Source organism: Protopterus annectens, chromosome 3.part0 (assembly GCF_019279795.1).
Source record: "Protopterus annectens isolate FY-2018-M chromosome 3.part0, PAN1.0, whole genome shotgun sequence".
Taxonomy (NCBI): domain Eukaryota; kingdom Metazoa; phylum Chordata; order Ceratodontiformes; family Protopteridae; genus Protopterus; species Protopterus annectens.
The window spans coordinates 308,980,344-308,994,539 of NC_056731.1; the positions used below are offsets into that span (position 1 = coordinate 308,980,344).

Below are 14,196 nucleotides of genomic sequence, written 5' to 3' on the forward strand. Positions count from 1 at the left end.
CATACTGGTACTCTGAATGCCAAACAGCCTAGGTGACTAATCAGTGATGCAGAAGAAATAAACTTGAGCCTTCCTGTCTTTTAGTGGTTCGGTCAGAGATGAGGATCACACTGGCCTACAACCAGTCCTCATACATTGACAGGTGGGGGGTACCACAGAGACTAGAATAAGGACACACTCCAAACAGCCATAGTAATAAAACCTTTTGCTAACCGATTAAAAATCTTGCAAGTTAAGCTGAATGTATGCAAGATTATGCAAATAATCACACAATTCTCAGTGACTACTTCAATATTTTTGTCGCCTCCTAGATCCATCCTAATTCCTTGTTTCTTCCATCATTTCCCCCCTTATGTGGTCAAGCAGCATTTCAGAGAAAGTCATAAAACTGATGGCTATATATTACAATACAATAATACTGAGGCAATATGTCAAACTGGTCAATAAAGGCCTAAACTAAAAAAAGTGTATCCTGATAGCAACCAACTGCAGCATTAATTCCAATAGTAGCTTTATAATTTAAACCTTCAAACTGTTTACTGTTAGGTCTTAGGAATCAACAGTCTTCCTAATTATCCGGGTCATTCTACCTCTTCTGTAACTATTAAAAAAAAAAAAAAAACTTCATGACTCCTACACCTAAAATGTTAAAAATAATATATATTTTAAGTGAATAAAGGATTGTATTCAGGAATGTAGACAGCTTGAACACAATAAACCATACATTTAAAATTAGGGTGCAGGGGGCAGTAAATTAAAACTGCCTGGCACATGTTTTCTGTTTTTTTGTGAAAGCAATAAAATAAATACAATAGAAAGCAAATCTCTCCATAACTAGAATACTAGAAGGCCACAGTCCGTGCCATAATCTGGTCAAAAGTGAGTTCCAAAAATCCATTTTTTAACACATGGAATGCTTTGGCTCATCCCACCAAACCTGTCAAGTCTTGGGTGTAGCCACTTTGCCATTTGGGGGCAGGAGTTGGAAGTAAGTTGTCATCATCACGTGGTTCATTCAGATGGTTTATTATCCCCACACAAGATCCAATGATGTTAATGTAGGCCAAGGCACAGACAATCCTGCTAATGCACATTCCCACTACTACAACCCCCAGCACCCCCAGGAAGATTCCAAGTTAAAAGTAAAGTCAGAATGTACTCAAAGACTAGGACTATCTTGATGCAATTCTCTAGAAAATATTTATAACATGAAATGTGAACACACACGAGCTAAGAAACAATCTTACCGTCCCAGCTAATAAAATTAGCATTACAACTGGATAAACCAAATTCCTCTCCCATGCAGATGCTTTTTTTCGTCGCTCTGTAGGAAAGAAACAGAAAAATAGGAAATACTGTAATAACTATATAACAGCATTATTTAAAGCCATCAATATTAAAAAGTAGTTTCGGAAAGACATTAAACTATATGTATTCACTAAAAAAATTATAATTTTCTCTCTTCCTGTAAAAATGTTCAAATATAGTTAAAAGGCTCTACCAACTTTTATTACACACCAACACACAAGCACACAAAGATATGCTAAGGCAGTGTAGTAACTGACAATTTATTAAATGAAAACGAAAACAATCAATGGCATATATAGAGTCCTAAAAGATAGTGGCACTGATATTCAACCTCGCAAAGAGCCAAACCAAATTGTCACACTAATTTCCTTGTAACTTCCTCTTAAATTAAAAGAAGTACGATGCAGGAAAAAATACAGCAACAGTCTGTAGACCAAAATTTAATAGCAGAGAACAGAGTAGCGCTTTCACCAACAGGCTTTGTCAACTCACAGTTACAGCCATATACTGATGGTTTAAATATAGAGCAGAGAAGCTTTCATTGGTTAACTAATAAAAACAATTAAGGCTTAATTAAATATAATTAGTTAAAACGCAATTTAAAATACAATTTAAAAAATCTCATATTATATACTGGCTGTCTACATATATATCTATCTAATAACTATCTACATAAATTCATAAACATATACACATATATATACACAAAAAGGGGAAACATATAACATATTAAATAATACAGCTTACTGGTAATAAAATAACCATTGCTAAAATGTCACCTTTTGTTGTTGTGTATTTTCCTAATTCTTCTTTTCTTAAGGATGGGTTTAATCTGGATTTTATCATTCAATCCTGGTGCCTGGTGTGCCCTCAGGCGAATGATCCATCTAAGTTCACACTCTAATATGAAGTTATCAAAATCCCCTCCCCTAGCACTGGGGTGGATGTGTTGTATAACACGGAAGAGAAAATTATGAGTGGTGCCTGACATATCATGATGTTTGGCAAGTGCATTATGTTGAATGCTTGCTCATATGGTAGACATGCTCCCTAACCCTCTCTCTGAGCTGTCTACTAGTCTTTCCCACATAAAATGAAGAGCAAGCAGTGCATGTTGCCAAATAAACTAGCCCTTTACTCATACAATCTGTTCCTGTACTAAACATGAATTTCCTATGTGTTACTGGATGCTCAAACACATCACTTGTTTCTATATAGATACACTGGTTGCATCTACTACAAGGAACACTGTTGGTATGTGGTCCAAGTGTAGAGGAGTACATCTAATACTAGATAGTGAGGGGTAACATAAGATCCTTTTGAGGTTAGGTTTATTACAAAATGTAAAATTGGGCCTCCCCCACTAGGTTACCTATCTCATCTTCTAAAAGAAGTGTATCCCAATATTTAGCTATACTTTCCTTCAATATACCAAAATCCTTAGTATAACAAGTTATAAATCTCAAACCTATATCCTTGTTACTTAAAGTAGTACTTTGATTTATATCAATATCAGAAAAATATGGTCGGGCTATGGTATCCCTTTGTTTATATACATCATCAGAAATCAGGTCAAACAGTGTTGTATCATAGCCTCTTTCACTAAAGTTATTCCTAAGCAATTTTAATTCTTGTGTGAACCCTTCCAAAGATGGGTTCAACCTGGATGCCCTTGTAATTTGGCCCTTCACCACATTGTCAAAGACAAACCTAGGATGCATACTGCTCCTATGCAGGAGCGAGTTCTTATAACAGGCTTTTCTATGTATAGAGGTGTTCAATAAACCACTGGTTAGCCTCTCTATATTTACATCAAGGAAAGAGATTCCCTCGTAAGAATATACAAAGGTGAATTTAAGATATTCCGACAATTCATTCACTTGTACAAAAAATTCTTTCAATTGATACTCATCTCCCCGCCAAATAAAAAAGAGGTCATCCACAAACCTCCTATAGAAGCCTATATGCCTCTTAAAGTTGTCCAATGTAAACAGGGAATCCTCTTCCCATTGTGCCATGACCAGGTTGGCGTAGCTATTGGCACAAGCCGTGCCCATAGCTACGCCTTCCTTTTGCATGTAAAGGGTGTCCCCAAAAAGAAAAAGATTACTAGTCAATACTGTCTCCAAAAGTAAAGTCAGGAAATCAATCCTGTCCCCATTCATGTCCGTATTCTTCCTCAAATATTGTTGTATTTTCTGAATACCATCATCATTAGGAATAACTGTGAAAAGACTCACTACATCCATAGTAACAAGAATAAATCGTTCATTCTCTTCCAATGTCTTAGTGTATGTATACAGATCAATTAAAAACTGTTTGCTGTCTATTAAAATATAATTATTAGCACGAACTAGGGACCTAAATAATACTCCAAATACAAGGCTAGTGCTTTAGTGACCCACCCTTGACCAGATACAATGGGTCTCATGGGTGGGTTCACCAGTGTTTTATGAATTTTTGGTAATCCATTAAGAATAGGAATTAAGGGATTGTCCATCTTAAGGTATCTATATAGTTCAAATTCTATGTCACCACTTGCTAATAAATCATCCAACATATTATACACCATGAAAACCTTATCCAGTACTATCGACATACTTATAGTTTCATAGAATTTACTATCTCTTAACATATCTGTCATGATATTCACATAGTCAATTCGGTTCATAAGGACCACTGGCCCACCTTTGTCAGCTGGCCTCACTATTAATTCATCATCTCTCTTTAATAGAATCATAGCATTGCGTTGAGCCTTAGTTAAGTTGTCCTTATAATATCTTCTATTCCTATTTTGATTATTAGTGGAATTATAATGTTTGTAAATATCATTTTCCACTAGTTTCGCAAAAGTGTCTAATAGTGGATGCAATATCGGCATATATGTACTGTAAGGACGAAAGAGGGAAGTGTGCAAACCAACATTAGAAGTACTATTAAATTCTAATTTTAATTGTACATTGCGTACAAATTTCTTAACATCTATAATCATATCTGTGATATCACCCCTGCTTGAAGGCACAAAGCTAAGGCCCTTATTGAGGAGTTGTATTTCTTGTAAATTAAGTTCTCTATCCGATAAATTAACAACTAGCGATCCCCCATCTTGTCCCACATCTTTTTCAGGGTGGGACCAACGTGTTCGCTCTCTGGTAGTTTTCGTTTGTGCCTTCCCCTGCTCATGGATCTCTTTCTTTCCATAGACTGATGCACAGCTATGGGGAAAGGGGTATTCAGTTTATTTAGAGATGTCTCTGTGTTATTACCCTGTGTTTTCTTCTTACAACTACCTCTGGTGTAAGGGGTATTTCTTTAGTTAATGTAACCCGTGGGTTACACACTTCAGTAACTCCCTCTCGTATAATTTCTACCTCTCCTGCAATAACCTGGATATTCTCATCAAAATTATTAACTATTGACCCGTTCTTATCATTCAAAATAACTGGAGAAACATGATTAACAGTAGTAGCATCAGAGATAACATTGTTCGCATTAAACGCCCCACTTTCAGCATTATTGTTAGTAACTGATGTAGATACATGTGCATTTCTAGTCGCAAGCGCCAAACAAAGACCTGGTTGTTGTTAAAGTCTTTAATGTCCCTATATAACTTACTCTTTTTCTGTTCAAGGTGCGTTTCTCATATAGGGAAACATTATCCAATAGTCTCTCCATAAGGAGTTCAAGCTTACTTGACTTGTATTTAAGAGAAATATCCTTATACTGTTCATTTACTTTATTTCTCAACATGTCCTCTTCTTGTTTATGAAAATCATTCAAAAGTCTCATATAGTCAAAACTTAAGTTGATATTCAATTGCTGCCACTTATAGAGTAACTCAGGATAAAAAGTACCTGATGTGGGCATCTTAAGTACCCTAAGGCCACGAGGCACGACCTTCATGTGTATGCACGCTTCAAAATGCTGTCTTTGGAGTTGCAATTTCTTAAGCCGCAAAAGATCCATTTCCAAAGTATTCAGGTCCTCCGATAGTCCCACAGTATCGTCGGTTTCATTATATTGGTCACTTTTATCGGAGTCATAATCCAAAAGTAGAAGCATATTATGGGGTGCTTCAACACACTCTTGGAAGCGATTCCTCTTCCGATGCACAACTCCCTCACCTTCCGGGTTATAGGGTAACTCCACACATACACCAGCAGTCGCCGCCATCCTCCGTTGATGTTCGAAAAGTAAATGTATGTAGAGAAACAGCAGAAGAACGACCACCAAACGGAACAGGACTCTGATGCCAGTAGTACACCAAACCTCTTCCGATGCACAACTCCCTCACCTTCCGGGTTATAGGGTAACTCCACACATACACCAGCAGTCGCCGCCATCCTCCGTTGATGTTCGAAAAGTAAATGTATGTAGAGAAACAGCAGAAGAACGACCACCAAACGGAACAGGACTCTGATGCCAGTAGTACACCAGTAGTACACCAAATAAAAACGAAAACAATCAATGGCATATATAGAGTCCTAAAAGATAGTGGCACTGATATCCAAGGTCACAGCGAGCCAAACCAAATTATTACACTGATTTCCTTGTAACTTCCTCTCAGATTAAAAGAAGTACGATGCAGGAAAAAATGCAGCAACAGTCTGTAGACCAAAATTTAATAGCAGAGAACAGAGTAGCGCTTTCACCAACAGGCTTTGTCAACTCACAGTTAAGAGATTTTTTAAATTGTATTTTAAATTGCGTTTTAACTAATTATATTTAATTAAGCCTTAATTGTTTTTATTAGTTAACCAATGAAAGCTTCTCTGCTCTATATTTAAACCATCAGTATATGGCTGTAACTGTGAGTTGACAAAGCCTGTTGGTGAAAGCGCTACTCTGTTCTCTGCTATTAAATTTTGGTCTACAGACTGTTGCTGTATTTTTTCCTGCATCGTACTTCTTTTAATTTAAGAGGAAGTTACAAGGAAATTAGTGTGACAATTTGGTTTGGCTCTTTGCGAGGTTGGATATCAGTGCCACTATCTTTTAGGACTCTATATATGCCATTGATTGTTTTCGTTTTTATTTGGTGTACTACTGGCATCAGAGTCCTGTTCCGTTTGGTGGTCGTTCTTCTGCTGTTTCTCTACAATTTATTAAATGAATTCAGTCAGCTTAGCTACAGGTTTTGGCCCTGAAGAATGGCTCACTGTGGTTGTGGTGCCCCTACATATGGATGATCATATCACAGACCTTGGGAATTACAGACCTGTCAGCCTAATCAGCCTCATTTGCAAGGACATGGAACATATTATAACTGATCTCAAAACTTCTTTTGGCTTTTTCACGGTTAGAGGTCGCCACAGCTGATCACCTGTCCGCTCATGATTGGCAGTGGAGTTTTACGGTGTCGAGTTGCCAGCCCGGCACCTAACCTTCCACAGAAGGCACACACTCACGCCTAGGGCCAATTTAGAGTGTCCAATCCACATACAGCATGTCTTTAGGATGTGGAAGGAAACCCACACAACCACAGGGAGGACATGCAGACTCCACACAGAAGGCACCCCAGTTGAGGATCGAACTGGAGAACCTCTTAACTGATCTCTATGATATCAAAAACCTTGACCTGCAACAGTCTGGCTTTGTTAAGGGAAGATCTCCCCTATTAACATCTGGTTATCTTCCTTAAGTGGGTCACACAGGCAGTGGACAGTGGCCATAGAGTGCATAAAGTGTAGCTACTCCTGACCAAGACATTTAACACCATAATCCATGCTATCATCATAAGAAAGCTAAAGGATTTAAAACAGATCCCTATCTGTTAAGATAGATAGCAAACTGCCTATAAGACAGAACTCTTACAGCACAAGTATCAAATGCCTCATCAAAAAGTATGAAGGTGACTAGTGTGTCCCTTATGGCTAAGTGTTGGGACAATTCCTTTTTGGCATTTACATTTCTGGTCTCTGAGCACAGAACAGGGACCTCTGGGTTACTAAGTTTTCAGATGACTGCAAACTGGGAGTTATTGTTAAGTCCTCCACTGATACCTGAACCATTCAGCAAGAATCCCCTTGCAAACACTCCATGTATTGAAACTGGACTAAAATTAAATGTTGAAAAAAATGCAGTATCACTCTATTTGGTAGACAAACCTTTCCCTCAGCATACTGCATTGCCAATACATCACTACCAAATGAAGACATGGTTAGGTACACTGGAACTTGGGTTGCCAACTCATGTTTTATCATTGTGTGACAATAGTCAGGAAATCCTTCTACTTAACACAGCTAATCCACAGAAGTTCCGAACCAAGAAGGTCATGCACCTATAGACCCTGAGCTACCGGGAGAGGCTAGAAGTACTATCCATTTTTAGTGTTTTACAGACTTTTGGGGGAGACCTATGCCTAGCCTATAAGAGCACTGGAGAACTGGTTGCCCTTGATATCCTTAGCTCTGCAAGTCTAATATTTTCACTAACACAAAAAAAAAGGACTTCATTTTCACCAACAGATAAAATATGGTGGACAGACAGGTTTATTACACAGCATCTCCTTCACCTCTGGAACATACTTCCCCTGCAGGTTACTCATCCTTTAAAGAGGATCTGTATAACTGGGTAGTTCTCCACAGATTTAAGCCAGGACTGACAACTCTATCTCTCCCTGATGAAGGGGATATAGTCTGAAGTTGTGTACTGGCAAGGTATACATGATCCTAAGACTAAACTGCCTTGAAATATCTATGAGTCCCACTAACACACCCAACCAGTTACTCCCACTGTTCATGTGGGATAGGAGACTATCCTGGAGTAAATTTGAACTTTAGCATCTACTTGTCTAAGTCAGATCTAAGGACAGTGAGGAATCCAATTTGCTTTACGGAACTCAGAAGTTTGTTCCAAATATGGGGAATTTTTTAGGATAGATGTCTACCATGCAACACTGATTTAGATATGTTGATCTTGTATTAATGAAAATATCAGTTTTATGGATACTGTAGATGAATCAGGAATGGGGCATTTATAGCTTTGTAGATCAGTCATACATACAACACATGTAGAAGTCCATAGCAGTCAGAACTTTTATATAGTCTGGTAACTTGGGGAACTCTTTAGTAAACAAGTTGGGCAAGACAGAAGGCTTTCCTAATGTCACAGAATATGTGATGGTCAAAGGAGAGTTCGTTATCCACTAAAATCTCTAATGATGTCTGTTTTCATGGGGACAACACATATATGGTTGACTTGTGATAGCTCCTGTTTCCCAAACTGTATGATGCTAAATTTTTGGTGCTTAGGGTTACACTGTGGTCCTGGCACCAAATGTAACCACCTTTGGAGCTTTTCTCCCCGGGCCTCTGCTGAAAATGGACATGTATCCAGTCGGACTATCCCGATCAACAAATGTAAAATAAAATAAAATAAATAAATAAATAAAATGACCACATCTCTAATGATAGTGTCTTTTTTCATGGGGACATCACATATATGGTTGACTAGTGATAGCTCCTGTTTCCCAAACTGTATGATGCAACATTTTTGGTGCTTAGGTTTACGCTGTGATCCTGGCACCAAATGTTTGTTCAAGTTAGCATGTGCCACCCTTAAAAGATCAGAGTGTTTTCAGAAGAAGTGTGATTAAAGTTCCAAGTTTGCAGTCATCCACAGACTTGGTCAGTCAGAGGCCTTTAATGTCAGAAATGACATAAAAGAAGTAAATGCCAAACATACGAGGTCACAGAACAGAGCCCTAGGGTACACCACTGGTGACAAGTTTCTTGGAGAATAGTGCACCATAGACTCTAACAGAGTTGCGTCTATTAGCAAAACCGTTTGAAATCCACCAGTTACATAGTGACCAATGCAGAGTTTGGACAGTTTGCAGATGATGTCAAAGTGGGGTATATTTGTAAAGAGCATTAATTAAATTGTAGTAAGCTTCATGCAAGGAGCAACCCTCAAAGCTTCAGTAACTCTTTCAAAGAAACCATGTAAGCTTAATAGGTATGATCGACCTTTTACAAATCCAACTTGGCTTGATCTAGGGACTGTAGATTACCTATGCTGTCACAGTTTACAAGGTCTATGATGATTTGCTACATTAGATTTGCAAATATGTCTTTGGCTAGGGTCTGTGATGGGGGCTCCCCAGTATAGGGGAACCACTACAGCTGTGCTCTAGGCTTCAGGTACACATCCAGAAAAGATGCTGTGGCTCAATAATTTAAGAAGGTCTGATAGGAGGTATTGCATACTGATCAGAAAACAGCCCGTAATGTTATTTGGACCCACAGCGATAGTACATTTAGTCTTGTAGAACACGTTCAGTATCTGCTCAAAGGTAATTACAAAGGAAGTGGCATAGAACGAACAGTTTATACTGAGAAATTTTGAGCTTAATTTATCTGCAAGGTGTGATGGCCTCTCTACTTTGGGCCAGTAATCAAGGAGGCTCAATCCTCACCACTGACACCAGTGAGAGATGGTGACTAGAAACAGGAATTCATTTACACAGCATTTTCAGATGCTGCTCTCTGCATCAAGCGCATTTTCCCCCAAGAGCATACAGGGAACATGCTCCAGACCTTGGACTGGACTCTCTGTCTCTCCAGATCCCAAACAAGACTCACTTTGGAGCACTGTGTCCCAGTTCCAAGTAGGTGAAACACCCAAACCTGGGTATTTCATTTTTACACACATACTCCTAGGAAAGGCTGGTACATATTTACTAGCTGAACCCCTTCTGCTCAGATTATAAGGTAACCACGCTGCCACCAGTCAACCACTCTCAGGCTCTTACAAGGGTATCCAATTACACTGAGTAAAACAATACTAGTATAAATGGTAGAGTATAAACAAAGCAGCAAGGCTTTTCAGAGTGGCTAAGGCATGACTAAAATAAGCGCAACTACTATCAAGATGTTAAAAGTATTCTCTAAAAAAACAGCCACAATGAAAGGTATAAAATATTTAATAATAAATAATAAAATAGAAAACATGAGAATACTAAATATCTAAGTACAATAAACACCAGAGTTTCAATCACAGGAGAAATAAAAAAATAACAGTTGGACAAATTAACACAGATGCAGAAAAACAACACTTAACTAATCTCACTGCATTTCCTGACTGTCTAAAGAATAACTGTTCCCTAGCTAACTTAATTAATAATGCAAGGCAAGATGAGATGCTACGATGCTTACTTCCACATGGTAAGGTGATGAACTTCAAAACTAACTGAACTGAACTAACTCAAATGACTGACTGTGATAACTATCATAGATATTTAATCAGGTACCAAACAAAACAAAGCAAACTGCTGTGAGAGTTCCATCCTCTCAGCACTGGTTATACAATGACATCACATTTGACCACCTGGCACTGGTGCAATACATACTCAGAGCTTTGTTTAGATTTGTTGCAGTGTTTAAAAATTATAGAACAATTTCAAAAACTTCTACTCTTCCCTTCCAGAATTCTTTGTTTAAATATATGCATTTAATTAGCTATTACAACACTGCTGATAAATTTTTAACACAAGCATCTGCACAAATCAGTGCGGTAGTCAAACAGCACAAAAACACAAAACTTCAGCCAACTATCCTGGCACATGCTACACATGCACTGCCCTATTATCCCTGGCACTGATGACAATACCTCATATCATCACAAACCCCCACCCCCCATAGAAGACTCAAGCTAGTTTTTCAAGTGATCCTGGAAAAACATTGCTTGAGAGAAATGGGCCTATCTGGGAACACAATAACCTATACCCTTGTCTTGAAAGTCCATCTGCAGTGGCACTGCTGACCTCAATACGGTGCTGTACTGTCATGTCACATGCCTGCAACCCTAGGCTCCATCTTAATAACCTGGCATTTTGCTGGCTGACTCTATGTAGCCATGTTAAGGGATTGTAGTCTGTAACCACAGTAAATTTCCTTCCATACAATTAAGACTGAAGTTTCTGCAGTGCCCATACTATGGCTAGGCATTCTTTTTCTACAGCTGCATAACATTCCTCCCTGGGTTGGAGTCTACAGCTGAGATATACAACTGGGTACTCTTCTCCCTCTGAGGAAACTTGACAGAGTACAGGCCAACTCCATTGTCTGAAGCATCCACCTGCAAAACACATTCTTTTCTGCAATCTGGACTGGCCAACACAGAGGGTCCTTTTGGAATGCCTGCTCGCAGGCTGGGGTCCACTCTAGCTTATCTGGCCTGTTTTTCCTTGTCAGGTCTGTGAGGGGAGCAGCTATTGTACTATAACTGGGAATGAACTTTCTACAGTACCCAGCTGCCCCCAAGAAAGCCCTCACCTGCTTTTTGGTAACAGGGGCAGGCCACAACTGAATAGCTTCCACTTAGGTAGGTTCTGGCCTAATCTTACCACTCCCCACTCTACGTCCCAGGTAAGAGACTTCTGTCATAACCACTTGAAACTTACTGGTCAACCCTGCACTTTTCAGTCTACCCAGGACCTCCCTGACATGCTGAAGGTGCTCTTTCCAGGAATGGCTGTAGATGGCAATATCATCCAGGTAAGCAAGGGCATAATTTCCTGCTCCTGCTAGGATACAATCTACCAGCCTCTTGAAGGTTGCTGGGGAATTTTTTATCACAAAGGGCATCTTCGTGAACTCTTATAGTCCAGAAGGAGTCACAAAGACTGACCTTTCTCTAGCGATGAGAGTCAAAAAGGCATGGGGTAAGCATGTGCCTTTGCGTGACAGTTTAATTTTCTATAGTCCATGCAGAACTTGATGTTACCATCTTGCTTTGGTACCAACACCACTGTGGAGCGCCAGGGACTGCTGGACTCCTGGATTACCCCCAGTTCCAGCATTTCCTGCATCTCCTCCCTCAGTCTGTATGACTTACTCAGGCACCTTATAAGAAGCTTGCTTGATAGGCCTTTGGGGCCCTGTATCTTCATGGTGCTGCATGACGTGGGTGCATCCAGGTTTCCAAATGAACAAGCCTCCAAACTCCTGCAACACTGCCTGAATTTCTCAAACCTGGCAAGGGGATAGCCGCTGGGATATTGCTACCCCTTCCACAGAGGTGTCAGTCTGAGCCTCACTGATGAGATCAGTCACCAGATCCCATCCAGACTCCTCCTGCCATCCAATGCAAATACTCAGCACTAGGGTCTCCTTATCATGGTAAGGCTTTATCATGTTAACATGGTACAATTTGTGCCCCTGCCTAGCAGGTTTACCATGTAATTAACATCACTGACCTTTCTTACCACTTTGAAGGGTCCTTCCCAAGTGCCTACAGCTTATTGTGTCTGACAGAAATGAGTACCATAACCTGCTGTTCCACAGCATACACTCGTGCTTGAGCATTCTTGTCATACCAAACCTTTTTCTGCTGTTGGGCTCTTGCTAGGTTCTCCTGGGAAAAGCCCATGAGCTCCCTAAGCCTTGTCCTGAGGTTTAGGACAAATGCAACAACAGAATCTTTGTGGGATTCACACACACCCTCCCACTCATCACGAATCAAATCTAAAGGTCCCCTCTCACCCTATGCCCATACAGCAACTCAAAGTGTGAAAAACCTGTGGATTTCCTGGGGTACCTCTCTGTATGCAAACAGTAGCTAGGGCAAATACTTGTACAACTCTCTCTTAAAGTAGTCTGCAAAATGCCTGTAGCATGTAGAGTTTAACCTCTCCACAAGACCATTAGTCTGGGGCATGGTAAGGGGTGATCTTTAGGTGCTACACCACACAACACTTCCACTGGCAAGCCATCAGGTTTTGACATGAAAATGGCACCTCTGTCAGTCTGTATTTCTCTCAGGAAACCTAGCCTGCTGAAAATCTCTAACAAAGCATTTGCCACCTTCTCTGTCTCAATGGAGGACAGAGCCACCGCCTCAGGGTATCTAAAAGCATAATCTACTACCACCAGGATATACTTCTTCCCTGTGAAACTTGGAATACTCAGAGGCCCCACAATATCTACAGCTACCCTCTGAAATGGCTCTTCAATCACAGGCAAAGGCATCAATGGAGCTTTGACCTTGTCCACTGACTTGCCTACATTTTGGCACTGCTTACAGGCCCTGCAGTACCATGTTACATCCCTTCCAATCCAAGGACAATAAAAGTTCTTCATAATACATCTCTTGGTACGCTTTATGCCCATATGACCTGTAAAAGGAATGTCATGGGTTATGGCTAGAAGTACAAAAAACACCATGAAAGGAGAGCTTCACCACACAGACCATAAGAAGTTTAAACTTGATTCTGGTACCACGGTTTTTTGCCTTCTCAGAATCAGATTGTCCTCCTGGCCACTGGTCCGCGCTGCAGCTGAGATTGAGGCTGAAATCATTTCCTCATTATTCCGTTTGGCATGCACCAGTCCTTTGGACACCTTGGCCAACTGGTTCTTTACCAGCTTACTATAATCCCATTGACATCTTTTTCCTGCTTTTTCTGACTAAACTAACAAAAATAAATAAAACTGTTATGAAAATGAAACTCTAAATGTTTACCTTGTGGCCACTGAGAGTACACACACACACCTTCAATGACAACTGTGGCCAGTGCAGAGCGACTGAGGAGAGGACGAAGACTAAGCAGACACTGGTCCATTTTTCTTTTTAGGAAAAGGGGGAAAGTAAGGCACTGTGTTACACACCAGGAATAAAAGGAGAATTTGCATACAGAGAGGAAGCACAGAAACATGGGCATATCTTTTAGCTGATGTTTACACATATGCACATCCAAAGGAGTCATTAGCATTCACCAAAATACCCACTTCATATACAGCATACTAGCTAGTTACCAATCCCAAGTTAGAATCACTGTACAACATGGAGTCTGTGTATTACAAGGTAATTCTCAGCTGAAGGTTACACTGGGGACAGGTAGCCTAATAATCAAACAAACTGTTTGACCAGAGAAGAAGGGTGGCC

The 14,196-nt window shown here is 39.9% G+C and overlaps 1 protein-coding gene across 1 annotated transcript in view; it reads right to left on the reverse strand.

The window, feature by feature from the left end:
* The window catches only part of LMBR1 (limb development membrane protein 1), a 1,668,467-nt gene that overhangs the window by 484,999 nt on the left and 1,169,272 nt on the right, over positions 1 to 14,196 (reverse strand). The window contains exon 11 of the mRNA XM_044065580.1: positions 1,248 to 1,324. Coding sequence (XP_043921515.1) covers positions 1,248 to 1,324 — 77 coding nt within the window. The remainder of the gene's footprint in view (positions 1 to 1,247; positions 1,325 to 14,196) is intronic.